Raw genomic sequence first — 17,276 nt, 5'->3', positions numbered from 1 at the left:
ACATGCAATCAGGGGTGAGTACTTTCTTCACAGATGCTAACACTACAGCCTTATGCCGCTTCGGACCTTGCTGGGTAAGTTCTGTGATCAAATCATGGTAATGAAATGATTCTTCTCAACCTTGGCTACTCACTGGAATCACTTGGGGAGCTCTAAAAACTAGTGATGTCTGTGTCACGACCCCGGAGCTTTTGACTTAATTGATTTGAAGTATGGCCTGGGTGTTGGGATTTCTAAAAAACCTCCCCAGGAGATTCTAAGGTGTATCCAAGGTTAAGAATCGCTGCTTAGATTCAATTCACTTTATATAAAAACATACTGATATGTACAGAATTTTGAATTCAATTTAGGTTGATAAATATTTTTATTGGGTGCCCACTCTGTATAAGGCACAAAGTCAAACTCCTGACATAGTCCATACCAACAAGTAGCTCAAACCTAGTACAGGCAAGAGTGGGTTAGTGCCAAGGGAGGGAGCAGGAAGGTATACAGAGGCTGCATTCTGCGTAAAACACTATATGGAGTAAAATTCTCTTCCTCTAGTCTCAAGAAATTTGGTAGAAGGTTTCAAAGAAAGATGAATTCTATTTGGTTGGGGTGTGGGAAATCAGAAAATATTTCACAGAGGTAATAGCATTTGAGATGGACTTTAAGGAACAGGTAAGATCTCCATAGATGGAGACTGGGGAGAGACCCTTCCAGGTAGAGGCAGAAGAGAAGCATGTGGCTGGAAATCAGGGCCCTGTGTGAGGTTTGCTGCTGCACTGGGTGTGTTGTTTTCTGAGTAGTGGATGAAAAGCTTTGGGATTATGTTAGGGTAAACCTGAAAACCACAGGGCAGAACAGCTGGTTCCTGAGTTGGTGGTAACCATTGGGGGTTTGAAAATTTGGTAATAATGATCTGCAGCTGGGATCTGGGCTGGATCCAATGGGGAGAAACAGCAGAACTAGCAGCAGGAAGAGGTTAGGAATCTGTTGTGGTTGAAGTTAGAAGTATTGAGGAAATTAAGAAAGTAATGAAAGTCTGAACTGGGGCACTGCAGGGGAATGGAAAAAAGGGCCTGAATATAAAAGGAAAAATAGGGTTAGAATAAGAGGACTTATCAACTGATAGGATAGAGGAAGCAAAAACTGACTTGGATGTTTCTTATTTGGATTAGGAGGAATGTGATGGTGCCATTAATAGAAATCATCAAACCAGGCTGAGGAATGGTTTATGAATGGGGAGATGATGAATCTAATTTGGGGTATGTTGGAAACAAACACATCCGGTGAAACTAAAATTTCTTATTTGACTATGTGTCATTGTAATTGAATTCTTATAGAATTGTTAAAGCAGAGACATTTTGGGTAGGAGTTGCTACTGGCATCTAGCAACTCCTTAGAAGCCAGGGAATGCTTAACAACTTAGAAGCCAGGGAATGCTGCTAAACATCCTAGAATGCACAGGACAGTCCCCCACAACAATTATCCAGTCCAAAATGTCACAGTATTGAGGTTGAGAAACCCTGCTTTTAACACTATCCGATAGCTCAAATTTCAGTGATTTTCAGGTCTGTTATATTTTGGGGTGAGATGGCGCCACCTAGTGGCCAAATATAATACTTATCCTAGTTCTCTGTTGAGCACAAAGACAATAGATAAAAAATATTCAGAAAGCTAAGACACAGAGTCATGAATGAAGAACATCCCTTCATCGGAGAACTATCTAAGGTTTACAGAAGTAGATGTGATGGTGGGGCGTCAGGTGTATAATCTATAGAAGTCTTGGAGTTAAAAAGTGCTCTTTGGTTATAAGAGATCTCATAATAGAAGTCAATATGGAAAGAGAACATTTTGCAGGATGCATTCCATACAAAATGCATTCTATTCCATTAAAGTTGCCTATATTTGACTACTGTTACTGTATACATAAAAAAGAAATAAGATCTAATAATTCTGAATAATTGACTAAAATTGCTATTTCTTAAGGATGTGACCTATGGTGTTTTGTTTCATTAAAAAATAAATGTTGAAACTAGATTAAAAAGATTTTTAAAGTTATGAAAAATGAGACGAAGAACATTAGAAGCTTCTATTTGCTAAAGGGTAGATTTTTGCCTCAAGAAGCAGCATTCTATATACCTTAAATATTACCTCCCTCCCAGACTGTAAGCTCCCTGAGGACAGGGACTGTGTCTTAGTCATATCTTTGTATCTGCCACAGTATCTTATACAGAGTAGACACACAAATGATTTTTTGAGTGAATGAATTTATTCTTATACTGGAAATCCTTGCCTTGAAGTGAAGAAAGTTTCAAGTCTTTCTAAGCAATTGCTATCCTGTTCACACAAGTACGACACTAGCTGAGGATGCCTGGCACAGAGAATGCAGAGATTTGAGTTGATAACAGACATCTCCAATTCATTACCCTGGTAAGCCTAGAGCAAACTGTGCTGTGACGATTATTCCCAGGGAGGTGTTTGGACTGGTGTGTGAATTGTAGATTCTCTAATATAAGATTAGGTTAATATAAGACTCATTCATCCAGCAAATATTTATTGAAATGCCTACTTTGTGCTAAGGTACTCTTCTAGGCAGTAGGGCTATAGCAGTGAACTTAAGTCTAAGAATTCATTGAGAGGCAAGTTTTGAATTGAATTGGTGGATTAGAATAAAGATACATATTTCCCTTTCCCCCACTTTTCCAGTTAGCATAATATCTTCTGTGTAGAAAATGCAATTTGATCAATGATCTCAAAGCATTTTACAACTATTAAAGGCCTCTCCTTCCACACCTGCTGCTCTGCTGGGGCAAGTGAAAAAACTCGTTCATCGCTTCCCTTCCTTGTTTGCACCTTTTCCTTCTACCCTGCTTCCTACACTTTCAGAGTTTTGGGGCAGGGGAAGGAGTGCGTAAGGTGGTATTTTATGGGCAAATGATGACTCTTGCACATTTTGCAAGTGGTGATTGAAGTTAGTAGTTTTTAAAGTGACCCTGCAAAAGAATTTCTTTCTGATTGGTTTATTAACAACCCTTTAGTTCTATAATCTATGGATATGCAAAGTTAGAAAAGAAAAATCAGTTACCATTCAAAAGAAAACGGTGCAGACAGGCTGGTGGGACCCTGTTTGGCCACAGAATAAAGTGCACCGTGCAATATCAAGTGTTTCAGTGCATTTTTTTTTAACCTCAAGCACATTTTGGCACCTTATTATGTGGCTCTGGTATACCCAGGATATGCAAATCAAAAGTGTCTGTCCACATATGTGAGTTGTACTGCATGGTCTCCTAATGCTAAGTGGAAGCTGATTTAGTGAATTCACCAAAACTATTGCTATAAATAAAATCTATGACAGGTGACGGTGACCTCCTCACCTTTTTCCTTTGCATTATTTGGTGAGTTAGTTATATCCTAAGGTCACTACTGTCTAACTATCTCAGCCCAGGCACATGGCTCCTAATTGCTCCTAAGTGGGACCTAAACATTCCTAACACAACAGGGGGCAGGGGAGCATGCTAGTTTTTTCCCAAAGCAGTGGATGACAGCTGTATGACATCTTTGGTTCATCTGCATTGTCTTCTCACTTTTTTGTTGGAATCTTTAGAAGGCACAGCCTACATCTCTCCCTCAGCAGGGACTACAAGAGTCCCCAGCCGACTTATTCAAAGCACTCCTTGCCACAGGTCCAGCGGTGTGGGAACTTACTCACATCCAGTTGCTTGGAAACCATCGTGTCTGGCTTGTCCTCCTTCCCCCTGCACAGTCTGCCCTCTTACAGAGCCCGCAGCCAGACATTCTCAAAGTTCGTCACTTTCCACAACACTCCGAGAAGAGCATGAATACACCATTGTGCTTTCCATGGAGGAAAAGGCAGAAAAAATGTCAAGTCCTTTACTGGTGAGAGATCCATAGCGACTGCCACTGGGCCGGATGGACACGGGCGTTGGGAGCTGCTGGTGCCACTGAGCTGGAAAATGGACCAAATAATGTGTTACGATCAAAGGACTGCAGTCCAGCTGGTGCGCGGGGCACCTGTCCTCTCTCCAACACCCCCTGTGGATTCTAGGTAAAGTGTTTAAATACATCTAGGTCTGAAATGCCTCATTTGTAAAAAAAAAAAAAGAGCGATAAAACCTCCCTAGCCAGGAGTAGGGAAACCTAGCTGGTGATCTCTTAAGCCCCTAATTCCAAAATCTGTGATTCTAACCCAGTAAGATATTAGAATCCTATAACAGATTAGAATTCCTCTACTAAAGAAGATTGGGTGACTAAGGTGATTTCTCAGAATTATCCCCTCCCACTGAGCATGGGTGTCTGCCAGGGGCAGCACAGAGAAGATTGTAGGCTCTCATCGGAGGGTACCTCAAAAGGTACAGAAAACTGCAGAAATGGAAGCCAAAAGATAGATTCAACCCTCTGACCACTACCTATCCTACACCCTAACCACCCTAATCGGCCATTACCGACCTACGCATCACCCTAATCAGGTTCTAATGTGTTATAGCGAGAAGGTTGAGAAGTAATTTAGGTGCATTCAACCATGGTTCAGGGACAAAAGAGAATTTCTTAGAGCTTCCATGTTCACCAAGCACTGTCCACAGGAGGCTCTGTTTTTTTTAGCAGACATGATCCTTAGGCTTGACCATGGCCTGAATGAAACATCCATGCAAACCTCACAGTCTCTGCTGTTGTCTCTGATTCAGAAGTTACCAAGCCATCTTCTGCTTAAGTTTCTGGGGACCTTGATTTGGAGCAGGGGGGTTCACTAGGTGGGGAACACTCATGCTGTGGGTCCTAGAAAGCTATGTCCCTACTTAACATGCTGATCTATACATGGGTCCTTTGTTGATTTTGTTATCTTGATTTAGTTTTTCTGAGTCTAAATAGCTGGGTGAGTTGAGACTATAAAATTTCATAGGACCAAACCTATAGTGATTCCACTAAAGAGCTGGCTCTCAGTAAGACCCCCCTGAGCAGTCTCTCCCCAGTGCCTCCATCTCTTAGCCTTCCCCTGCTGTCTCTGACGTCATAACCAGATCACTGTACTTCCTCGTATTAGAAGCCCTCCTTTGAAAGAGAGAGGGGAGCCACTGTCCCTGCTCCTCAGACATAAGGACTTGATTCCAGCCTAAGTCCTCCACCCGCCCTCCCACACCCCAGGTCCCAGCTGAGGAAACCTCCTCTTGTTGGTGCTCTGGAATCAGGACAGGAATGGGGGCCAGGTGACCTCACCTGGGGACTCAGCCACTGGAGGGCAGGATAGGGATGAGTCATCAGTTCCTGGGCTTATTGGAACTGAGTTTCTCAGTTGGAGACCTACTGCCTTCTGACATGGCGAAGACCGGGACATGGTTAAGAACTTAGCCTAGACTAAGAAACGTATCACTGGCCTCTGTCTCCCCTGGCATTCCCAGGGAAAAGTATACTACTGTCAGCTCTCATGGTTGAATTTCTTCTCAAGCCTAAGGACAAGGGGAAATTATCAGAAAGCTATATATTTCCTCCAAAAATTAGATGTAGAAACAACGGTGGGTGAAGGGCCTTCCTGTATGGTACCAAATAAAGGGAATTCCTGGCGTGCCTCTAAAAATAGCAGGGGTCTTAGGTTCTAGACAAAGTTACTCTTATTTGTTATTCTGGTTAATCATGTTAAACCAGTTATGAATATGAAGCTTATTCATATTCTAACCCTGCGGTCCCCAACCCCTGGGCCTGGTACCCTGGTTCCCAGCCTGGTACCCGTCTGTGACCTGTTAGGAACCAGGCTGTGCATCACTGCCTGAGCTCTGTCCTGGTCCCCATGTCCCAACCTGTGGAAAAATGTCTTCCATGAAACTTAGCAGGAGGTGAGTGCGAGGGCAAGCGAGTGAAGCTTCATCTGTATTTACAGCCATTCCCCATAGCTTGCATCGCCGCCTGAGCTCCACCTCCCCCATCCCATGAAACTGGTCCCTGGTGCCAAAAAGGCTGGGGACTGATATTCTAACCAATTGTTTTTTAAAAAAGGAGAGAAAAAAAGAAGCACTCTTTTGGGTTAAGGACTATGCTTCCAAGAATACCAGTTAATGTCAAAAAGTGTAGGGGAGAGGAACAGAGTGCACAAATGCATTAATAAAAATTAATCTCTTAGATCCTTTTGAAAATTGGAAATGTTGCTCAATGAAAAGACACAAAGACCTAGATGTGCTTCCCAGCTGTAGTCACTAACCTCACTGAGTCTTGGTTTCTTCAGAATTAAATGAGGGTAACAACAATTACAGTAATCTCACGGGTCTTGGAGGATCCAAGGGAACCACTTTGTTCATTCTAAGTTACTGTACAAATGTCATTTGATATTATTATTAGGACAGCTCTCTATTATTAGAGAAGTCAGATGGGGGGTGGGGATTGGAGCAACACACACATTTGTTGAAGGAATAAATGAATGAATGGGGTTTGGAAAATTCTGCCAGGGATTGCAGGCCGTGGGTGGCCTGCGGCAGCGAGGAGACAGCATGAAGGTGCAGGTTGCTCAGAAGCACAAGCATGTGTAAACTCTGGACTAGCTGTAATTCCTAGTATTAGAAGCTCTTTTTTGGAAGAAGCTTAAGCTCTCATAGTAAAATGTAAAAGTGTGCAAAAGCCCTGAGGTAACCAGGGTGAGATGACTTTAAAAATCCATCCCTAAAGCACAAAAATATAATACAGTCTACTCAATTCACTTACTCCACCTATCCTTAAAAAATGATTTTTACAATGTTCAACTGACGTCATTGCACTTACCGTATATATCCAACCTGGCAGTGCACGACACGATGCCGGCTTCGTTCTTGGCTGACAACGTGTACCACCCAGCGTCTGATTTCTTGGCTGGCTGAATGAGGAGGCAGACATAGCCTGTTGTGTCCTGGTGCATACTGCAGAAAGGAAAGAATATACCCGCATTTTATCTGGGGGCAGAAGCATCCGTGGCAAGGTTAGGGCTCAGGGAAATTCTCAGAGCTTTTCCTCCCTAGAGGAAAGAAAGGGGAACTAAGCATAAGGCAAACTCAAAAGGGGAGAGAAGTTACAAAAGAGCAGCAATGAACCTAGTGGTGCTAAGTGGAGGAGGACAGCGGGGGCTGAGACCCGCCGAAGCCCTCGCACTGCTCCAAGTCCACTGAAATTGTACTCCTCGCCAGGGTTACCCTGACTTTTCACAACCAAAGTCCAGAAAAATCTCTTTTCCAAACAAACTTGGAGATTTCAACAAGAACTTTGTTAGGAAGCTATGAGAAAGCAGACCAAAACGAGAGCCCGGAGATGGCTGGACTGATGGCATGGAGATGCCATTTCCTCAAGTAACCAGCCGGGCATGTGCAGCATCTGGCTTAATTTGGTTGAGGAGAAAATCAGCCTGCTCTTTCTGTTTGTTCTACATCAGTAGTTCTCAACCTTGGCTGTACATTGGAATCCCAGGCCATACCCCAGATAACCACATCAGAATCTCAGGCTGGGACTCAAGCATTAGGATTTTTAGAAACTTCCCAGTGATTCCAATATGCAGTCAGACATCCAAACCACAGGAATACATCTTCCCTTAATCCCTTGTTAGCCTGGCCTCCTTACCATACATAGTTCCAAGCTCCCTTCTGGACGCTGCTACAGCTCATTTGCAGGGCGGAGGTAAGAGCAATAGCTTCCTGAACTCAAAGGATGAACAAGTGTTTTCTTTTTTGTTGAAAGTTATTATGATATACCCAAGAATGTATAAAGTAATAAGAATAAACAACAATAAAGTAATGACAAGTATAACAAGAATAAAGTAATAAAATATCCATCACAATCTCACTACCCTAACACTTTGGCTACTTTTACTTTCTGTTTAATTATTTAACCCATTTGTTCTTTGATATATTATTCTTTCTTTTTTTTTTTTGAGACAGAGTCTCGCTTTGTTGCCCAGGCTAGAGTGAGTGTAGTGGCGTCAGCCTAGCTCACAGCAACCTCAAACTCCTGGCTCAAGCAATCCTTCTGCCTCAGCCTTCCAAGTAGCTGGGACTACAGGCATGCGCCACCATGCCCCGCTAATTTTTTCTATATATATTAGTTGGCCAATTAATTTCTTTCTATTTACAGTAGAGACGGGGTCTCGCTGTTGCTCAGGCTGGTTTCGAACTCCTGACCTCGAGCAATCCGCCCGCCTCGGCCTCCCAGAGTGCTAGGATTACAGGCGTGAGCCACCACGCCCGGCCATATTATTTCTTTAGTAAATGTTTATTGACTACAATGTTGGGCGCAATGCTGAATGCCACTGTCTTGGGAGCTAAAGGTGCAAAGATAAATATGACAAAAATTCCTTATCTAGAAGAGTCCCTAAGTTTAGTAAGAAAGAAAAGATAAAAATATAGAAATAAATCACATGAAATAAATCAGTGACATGAAAACCAGAGATACTTACAACATAGTTATAATCACAGTAATATACAGACATTTCCCAACTTAGGGTGGTTTGGTTTTACGACTTTATGATGGTGTGAAAGCAATATGCATTCAGTATGCTCCTTGATTTATGATGGGGTTATGTCTGGACAAATCCATTGTAAGTTGAAGAGCACCTGTATACGTATCCATCTCTATATCACTATATATCTATGTGTGTGTGTATATATATATATATATATATATATATATGGCTATTCAGGTATTCCCAGATGTATGGCTTTCCAGAAACCAGTAACTATGGCTTCAACATATCAGAATGTCCTGTATGTACCATAAAATTATAGGCGAGCTTTTCACCAAAAGCGAGGGGAAGATTCTGTATGAATGGGTAGTGGTCTTTGAATCTTAGGCCCTCCCCCTTTCAGGATGCTAGCACTCTCCTGCCCACCCCCACCTCCATCCCTACCTACCAGGCTATCTTCCCTGGGGAAGTGATAACTAAGCTGAGCTGGTCCCTAGATTCCAGAGGCTGAGCAATCACCCAGCCCCAGCAATCAACCTTGACTGGGAATGTGATTTCCAGACATTGACTTTTTTGCCTAATTCAACCATATTTAAAATACTAGACCCTCAGTTTAACACATTAACCGCCATGTGAGTTGTATTTAACTCATGCTAGTTTTGAGCCTGAGGCCTTGTGAAACAAAACCTGGGCAAAACTCTGCAGTTGGTTCGTGAAAATCTTACATGTCAATGTTCTTATTGTTTCAATTAATATTGACAATTTAATTCTAAAGATGTGGATTAAATGAATAGAAATCAATAAATATTGTTTTTCTTTAAATTACACTTAAGCCTGACAAGTCAAGAAAAACACTTTGCCTTTATGAACTATTTTTCAGGTTTTCACATTACTTTTTACACATACTACTTTTTACTTTACACATTACTTTTTACTAATTTTCAAGTTTTTATATTACATTTTTTTATTTAAAAAAAGAAAATAATTTAAAAATAGCAGTTTTTCCCTTAAATTGGAAAGGATCATTTTGTTTTTGAAGTTTTTGTTCTATTTTCATGATAAAATACCATGGCCCCAAGGAAAATATTTTTTGTGTGTGGCAGTCAACGCGTTAAGGGAGACATCAGGCCACTTTACCTAGTGTAGTAATGCATTCAATCTGGTTTAACATGTTACATTAATTTAGATGGAAGTGTTAACTCAAGAATATTCTCTGTTCTCGCTTAAGTTTTACCAGAGAAAAACCACTATATATTTGTAAAACCTAACAGCTACAACGTCCTCTGGGGCACATTCAGTTTACTGTGGAGATAGCATTCTCAGCAGTTTTGTCCAGAAGCTATGATACCTTTGCTCTCTCGCCCCCTCGTGGCACAAAACCAAAATGGCAAAGAAATAAGATCAGTTAGGGAGAACCAAGCCAGAGGCACCCAACTTAAAAACTGGATCCTTAAGCTTACTTTAAAAACAACCATTTAGTGGTGGATGTAAAAAGAGTACAACTGCCTTGATGTTGTTTTGTTTTATTTTAGCTTTTTGTTTTCTAGGTCCTAACATGACAGAGATATGTTAGGACACAAGACAAAAAATATGCAAGATCTTCATAAATTCCTTGTACATTTTTAAACTTAAAATTTAAAGTTTTAAAGCTGTGAGGGGCCGGGCGTGGTGGCTCGCGCCTGTAATCCTAGCACTCTGGGAGGCCAAGGCGGGCGGATTGCTCGAGGTCAGGAGTTTGAAACCAGCCTGAGCGAGACCCCGTCTCTACCAAAAATAGAAAGAAATTCACTGACCAACTAAAAATATATATACAAAAAATTAGCCGGGCATGGTGGTGCCTGCCTGTAGTCCCAGCTACTTGGGAGGCTGAGGCAGCAGGATCGCTTGAGCCCAGGAGTTTGAGGTTGCTGTGAGCTAGGCTAACGCCACGGCACTCACTCTAGCCTGGGCAACAAAGTGAGACTCTGTCTCAAAAAGAAATAAAAATGAAAAAATAAAGCTGTGAGACATCCATACTATGGACTACCACTCAGCAACAAAAAAGGAGTAAGTTCTTGATACACACAATGAGGTCAGTGACACTCAAACGCATTGTGTCAGACCCAAGGGGCTGCAGACTTCTCTGGGCGGCCCAACCAGTCCCCTGACAGTGTTAGCTCTTGTGGATGTGGCAGCTGCTGTACCTGATCCTCTCTCTGGTGAAAGGGATGGTCTCGTTGTCTTTCTTCCAGTAGAACACGGGCGGGGGCATGCCTATCACGCGGCACTCCAGTCTCACCGGGTGGCCTTCGGGAACACCGCAGTTCTGCAGTTTCTCCAGGATCAAGGGCGCTTTCTTCACCTCTTTGGCTGAAAAAGAGAAGAGGCGTTCTCATTTGAACAGTAAGTCCTTGAGGTTCGTGCCTCAAACTCGCTACAGTTGTGGAATTTCGAAGAGTGGGCCACACACTACGTCAGACCCTCGCGCCTCTTAGTGAGGTGAGTCACTGCCTGGAGGAGAGCTCCACAGAGGTTAGAAAAGAAATGGGGCCACCATGTCTGCACATCCCATGGTAGACCGCACTCGAGGGTCTGAGTCGCACGCACGGGATGTAAATGCTGGGACTGGTCTCTTTTATTGCTTAATGGTAAATTTTCAGAAACAATATACTCTACCTACTGAAATAGACCCTTTTGTTCCCTTCTTTTTTTGGATGAATTTAGTTTGTAGGAGATATATTAATTTTCCCTCAACTTTTTATTTTGAAAAATCTCACACCTACAGAATCATACTTTTTCTTTTTTTAAAAACAAAACAAAACATAAGATTATGCTTCCCAAGGAGGCTTTATTTGGCCAGAACAAATTTAAATAAGGACACCTCACATCTCAGAGTTTCAAAGTCACTGTTTAGCAAAATAGTGGTAAAAAAAAAAGGTAAAAGCATGAAATCAATGTATCCTTGCAGAGTTCTCCCTACTCTGTTTATGAGAAGAAAGTAAGAGTGTGAAAAGGAAAAAGATACACAGGGGACACAGCCACTAGCCTGGGAGGGGATTAGCATGCTGAAGCCACCCTGATTCTCTTAAAGGGCCACACAGACAGCAGGAGAAAGCCCAGCACCAGGATGTCTATGTTTGGACATTTAATTCTTGCTGGACTACTGCCCTGCAGGATTGGCACCACCCAGGTGACAATGTCTTATTGTCTTTATTTATGGGCATTCCAGTGTTTTATTCACATCATCTTATAACGTTTTATCTGTTTAGTTATTGATTCAACCTGTGTTGAGCACCTCCATGTTCCAGGCACTGGGATTCACAGAAGAGCAAGCTCAGCATCTCTTCAGGGAGGCAAAGAAGTAAACAACCACACAGAAGGCTCTAATCAGGGGTCCTCACACTTTTTAAACAGGGGATCAGTTCACTGTCCCTCATACCGTTGGAGGGCTGTTGGAGAGTGCGACGCACATTCCACACATGCGTCAGCTGCTAAGCAGGACAGGCAGTGGGGGCAAAAACACCCGGAGGGCCAGATAAATGTCCTCAGTGGGCTGCATGTGGCCCATGGGCCGTAGTTTGAGGACCCCTGCCTAAGTAGTCTATGAATCTCCCCTTTTCTAAGTGTCTGGGAAACACAGAGCAGGCTTTATTTGGCCAGAACAAGTTTAGAAAGGAGTTGTGTCCGTGGATCTGCTGTGCCTGGACAGTGACATTCTGAGTCAGGCCTGAGAGAGTGAGTAGGAAGCAGCTGGGCAGAGAAGGGCATTCCAGGTACGGGGCCCATTGGTGCAAAGGCATGAAAGCTCAGGGGGAAATGAAAGAGCCTGGTATGTTCCAGGAATAATGGACTACAGAGCAAATAACCAGAATTTAGTGACAGTCAATTGACTGGTTAATTACCTATTACAATGGCTCCCATTTATTGTATGAGTAATATGCAAAAGGTACCATATTACAGTTTTAGATTGCCCACGTGTCTTTGAAACCACTGTAGGCAATATGGCCCTTACCACAGTGAAAGGGAAACAGATCGAACTCAGTGGGGCAAAGGACTACAGAATTCTGCCAGAGGCTCTGCATATTTGGGCAATAACGTTGGAGGGAGTTATGTGCAGGGGTTCCAGGAGCAAACCTTACCTACTACAGAGAGCTCCAGACTAAAAGAATTCTGCCCCGTTTTGTTGGTAGCAACGCACGTATAGGTCCCTGCATCCCGTTGAGTGAGCGGGTCGATGAGCAGGGAGTGGACTCCGGTTTCCCTGACCAGCATCTTGTGGGAGGCGTCTGGTAGCACAGGTTGGCCATTGAGCAGCCACGTCAGCTCGGGGGGCGGTAAGCCACTCACCTAATAAACAACAGGACAGCTGAGGCAAATGGCACACTGATGACAGGCAGATTTATTTGGTGGCTAAATCCTTCATCCTTGTTTGGCACCAAATATATAGTGAGAGAAAACACCCGGTGGTGAGAAACCTCTCCATAGGGGCATTGGGAGAAAGAGGGGTCTGTATGAATGGTTGCATGAACTTGAACTGTATGATATTTTGACCCCAATTCAGGTCATGATTAACCTATTTGATTATATTCTAGATCTGAGTAAATGAGAATTAAAAAGCTAAAGAGATAGTTAAAATAGGCCTGCAGTATCAATTTCAGAGAAGATATATTGATTATATGAGCAAGAAGAGGTAGCCAAGAGAAAAACCAGTGTTCTCAAACTTTGCTGCATATTATAATCACATGGGAAGTGTTTAAAAATCATGATGTCCACTCACCTCATTAAATCAGAATCTCTGGGGCTGGGACCCAGCCACTGGAATCTTTTAGAGTTTAGGGAGGGGGAAATCCCTAGTCAACCCGAATATTACTTAGGCAGCCACGGGGAGAATAAGAACCACCTACAGAAGTGGGCTTTTTATGAATGTTTAACCTCACACCTCCACTAATTTGCATCTAAGTCTTCTATAGCATCCTATATCTTTGGGGCAGAAAGGGTGACTTAAGTTGCTCTTCATACTGAGAGATACCTACACTGCACAACTAAAGCCTAGTTGAAAAATTATAATGAGAATAGCTAAGGGTGATGGAGGTTGGTTATTATGAGAAACTAGCTTCTGCTCTCATAAACTGCCTTGGAGCCACATTTTCATGATTATAATTTTTTAGAAGGCTACACCTTGGCCGGGCGAAGTGGCTCATGCCTGTAATTCTAGCACTCTGGGAGGCTGAGGTGGGAGGATCCCTTGAGCTCAGAAGTTCAAGACCAGCTTGAGCAAGAGCAAGACCCCATCTCTACTAAAAATAGAAAAAAAATTAGCTAGGCAACTAAAAATAGGAAAAGGAAAAATTAGCCAGGCATGGTGTCATGCACCTGTAGTCCCAGCTACTTGGGAGGCTGAGGAAGGAGGATTGTTTGAGCCTAGGAGTTTGAGGTTGCTGTGAGCTAGGTTGACGCCACGGCACTCTAGCCTGGGCAACAGAGCAAGACTCTGTCTCATTAAAAAGAAAAAGAAAAAAAAAAGGCTACATCTCAGAACAGTTCACTTCAAGGATGCAAAAATCACACTTTTGGCTTTATATTAATAGTAATAAAGGCTTTCCAGGCACCATTTGGAAAATGTCAGAGTTACAGTGGTACCCCCTTCCCCCCTTTCTGAGGTTTTAGTTATTTGAGGTCAACCATAGTCTGAAAATATTAAATGGAAAATGCCAGAAATAAATAATTTATAAGTTTTAAATTTTGAACCATTCAGAGTAGCATAATGAAATCTCTCACCATCTATTTGTCCGGCATATTCACGCTGTCTATGCTACCCACTCATTGGTCACTTAATAGCCATCTCAGTTGTCAAATTGAAAAAAAACATACTCTACATGGGGTTCAGTATTACCTATGGTTTCACTCATCTACTAGGGGGGTATGGAACATATCCCCCTTGGATAAAGGGGAGCTACTGTATATCACCTCTTTGGTTATCTTCAAATTGATACAATACCAGTGTAATTTTTATTAAGATATAAAAATTTAAAAGTTTTATAAAAATTTTTATCTGATATTAAATGCTCCAAAAGAGCCTTATGGGGGGGGGAGGGGAAGCAATCTCTCTCCTTTCCCCATCCCATCTTCCCCTGAAAAAGAAATACCACAAAACAAATATAAACAAAAAGAAATGCAAAAAATGCAAAATATGAACAGATCTGGAGCCAAGGATGGATGCTAAAGTCTACCTTACAGTCCAGTCGACAGAGGCGCCCCTCGTGAGCTACCATATCCCCAGGAGCCTGCAGGAAATGTGGTCGGAAAAAGCGTTCCTGTAGGGGCTCTTTGTCTCTTTCTTGAACTCGGGACCTTCCCCTATAATAACGAGCATGTTCAGGTTCAGGCATTAAACATAGAAACCAACTTATAAACTTATAACCACAGGCATTTAGGCATGGCTATAGGACCTGGAGAATGGATTTTTTGTTGTTGTTGTTATTAGGGAGAAAGGGATTGTGGACCATCAGCAAATAATAAATAATAAATAATGGTATGGAGCTGATGTAAAACACAAAGTGCTGAGCATCTCCTACACTGTAGGATTACCTCGGGAGATCTGTAATCTAATAAACAGGCTTTAGCTTCTTTCTCTCTGAAGTCATTCTGGGTTAAGTGGCTCAGCTCCCCTTGCTCTGAGTTTGACCAGTTGTTCAAAAGTCATCAAAATAAACAAATAAATCAGTATTCAATCTGAACTTCAAATGAGAGCCAAAAGAGAAGTCCTGTTTATTACCCAGAGCAAGGCAGCTGCAATCACTGTGTCTTTGAGTAATAAAATTTAACCTGGCTATAAATTATGGCAGACCATTAAAGATGGCCATGAACTTAAACTGGATAAGACTGGCCAACAGTAACAGCTGTTATTAAAAAAAAAAAAAAAAGGAGAAGAAGAAGAAGGTATAGTTGCAACCGTGGTGAAATACTGTATCTGAAACATGGGACACTATTTTTGTTCCTTTAGTAAGTCACATTTAATTCATCTGTGTCAGCAGCTATGGAATGCTTTGCTAAGACTTTGTGGCACCATAAGATTCCAGGGGAAAGCCAGGCTCTTTCTTCTTAGCGATTAGTAAAATCAGAGAGAAAGAAAACCAATTGCTTGCTACATTGGAGACAACAGCAACAGCAAAAATATTCCATCCATATACATATAATCGTTAAAGGTTTCTGTTTTATTAAACAAAAGATGGTAATTTAATTCAAAGGGTCTGATTTATATATTGTGTGTGCAGGTGCTACTTACTGAAGCTTACAAATTTTGAACCATTAAAAGTGGTTGCTTCTTAAACTTTAATGTGCTTGTGAACCACCTGGGGATTTTGTTAAAATGCAGATTCTGATTCAGTAGATCTGGGCTGGGGCCTGGAGGCATTTCCAACGATCTCCCAGGTGATGCTGATATTGTAGATCTAATACTTTGGTGCTCGTTGTGGGGGATAGGCTTAGTGCCTGGGAGGGGGCCAGAAGGGGGATTCGTATCGTCCTTACCTGTGAGACTGACCAGAGGGGCTTAGCCGACTGCGAATGGGCAAACTCTGTACCATCAAGTGGCCAGAACAGCTGATTCTCCCCTGAAAAACAGAAAATGAACAAGATTAAAATAAGAAGAAACCCACATTTTAAAAACAGGTGTAAATTTTTCCAGACCAGAACATTATGAAACTTTTGGCTAACTAGTATGAGTTTTACTTCAGGGGAGAGGACTAAAAACAATATAATATGGCTTCTTTCATCACTGTTAATATTCCAGGAGGAGGCCGGGCGCTGTGGCTCACGCCTGTAATCCTAGCTCTTGGGAGGCCGAGGCGGGTGGATTGCTCAAGGTCAGGAGTTCAAAACCAGCCTGAGCAAGAGCGAGACCCCGTCTCTACTATAAATAGAAAGAAATTAATTGGCCAACTGATATATATATAAAAAATTAGCCGGGCATGGTGGCGCATGCCTGTAGTCCCAGCTACTCGGGAGGCTGAGGCAGAAGGATCACTCAAGCCCAGGAGTTTGAGGTTGCTGTGAGCTAGGCTGACGCCACGGCACTCACTCTAGCCTGGACAACAAAGCGAGACTCTGTCTCAAAAAAAAAAAAAAAAATATTCCAGGAGGAGAGATTTTTTAAGAGTATTGTAATGACTTTCATTTTGAAGTTGAGAAATGAACCGCACAAATGTAAGAGAATTTGAATTCTTACGTACTTAACATTATTTGCAGCCACAATGCAGAGAGCATGGCCAAATATTTTTTTTTTATATTTCCCTCAACAAAGATTCTTCAAAACTAACATTTCAATAGGAAGAATGGATGAGAGTGGAAATTATAGTTCTGTACTTCCTATTCAAATAGTAATTGAAGGTATTTATTCTGCCATATCTTTTAGGGGAATTTTAAGGCATGGCCTCATTCAGAAAAGGAAAGTGGAAGATTATGGACTTCCAACGTTAAAAAACAAAACAATCAAAAAGGAGGACATTATGAGTTTGAGGGACATTCACAAGCCTTACAAAGTAATTTGCCTATTTTCTAAAGAACAAAAAATGACAGATCCTTCTTTGATAGAATGATCGATAGAATGATTCATTGACTCCAAGAGAGTCATGAATGGATAAACATAAGATACAGCCCCACAGGCCAGGGAGGTATACAGAGTGAAGAGACAGTATAAATGTCTCTTGACAAAGGCTGAAGGACTGAGTGACCCATCAGTGGCTAACTAGTCTTTTAAATTGTGATGCTGTGCTCTAGTTACACACAATCACAATGCTTCTCATTCATTTTCCACAGCAATCCTCAGTAACCCGCACTTCTCAGGGTCTCATTCACAATGACATCAACTGCTCTTTCCTCAGAGTGC

At 42.1% G+C, this 17,276-nt stretch overlaps 1 protein-coding gene across 4 annotated transcripts in view; it reads right to left on the bottom strand.

The window, feature by feature from the left end:
- Positions 1 to 2,050: 2,050 nt before the first annotated feature.
- Positions 2,051 to 17,276, bottom strand: part of MYPN (myopalladin) — an 87,811-nt gene continuing 72,585 nt past the window's right edge. For 2 of the 4 annotated variants that reach the window (XM_076010032.1, XM_012762696.2), the window contains exons 14-19: positions 15,920 to 16,002; positions 14,620 to 14,746; positions 12,529 to 12,736; positions 10,594 to 10,759; positions 6,748 to 6,881; positions 2,051 to 3,952 (exon numbers count right to left, since the gene is read on the bottom strand). In XM_076010032.1, the coding sequence (XP_075866147.1) occupies positions 3,783 to 3,952; positions 6,748 to 6,881; positions 10,594 to 10,759; positions 12,529 to 12,736; positions 14,620 to 14,746; positions 15,920 to 16,002 (888 nt within the window). In that variant the 3' untranslated portion in view covers positions 2,051 to 3,782. Of the gene's footprint in view, positions 3,953 to 6,747; positions 6,882 to 10,593; positions 12,737 to 14,619; positions 14,747 to 15,919; positions 16,003 to 17,276 lie in introns of those variants that run through there. The other 2 variants (XM_012762694.3, XM_012762693.3) reach the window with 1 other exon arrangement.

The sequence above is a fragment of the Microcebus murinus genome, chromosome 14 (assembly GCF_040939455.1).
Source record: "Microcebus murinus isolate Inina chromosome 14, M.murinus_Inina_mat1.0, whole genome shotgun sequence".
Classification (NCBI taxonomy): Eukaryota; Metazoa; Chordata; class Mammalia; order Primates; family Cheirogaleidae; genus Microcebus; species Microcebus murinus.
Note: the sequence above shows the minus strand (reverse complement) of the source record. Positions and strands in the feature narration are given on the sequence as shown.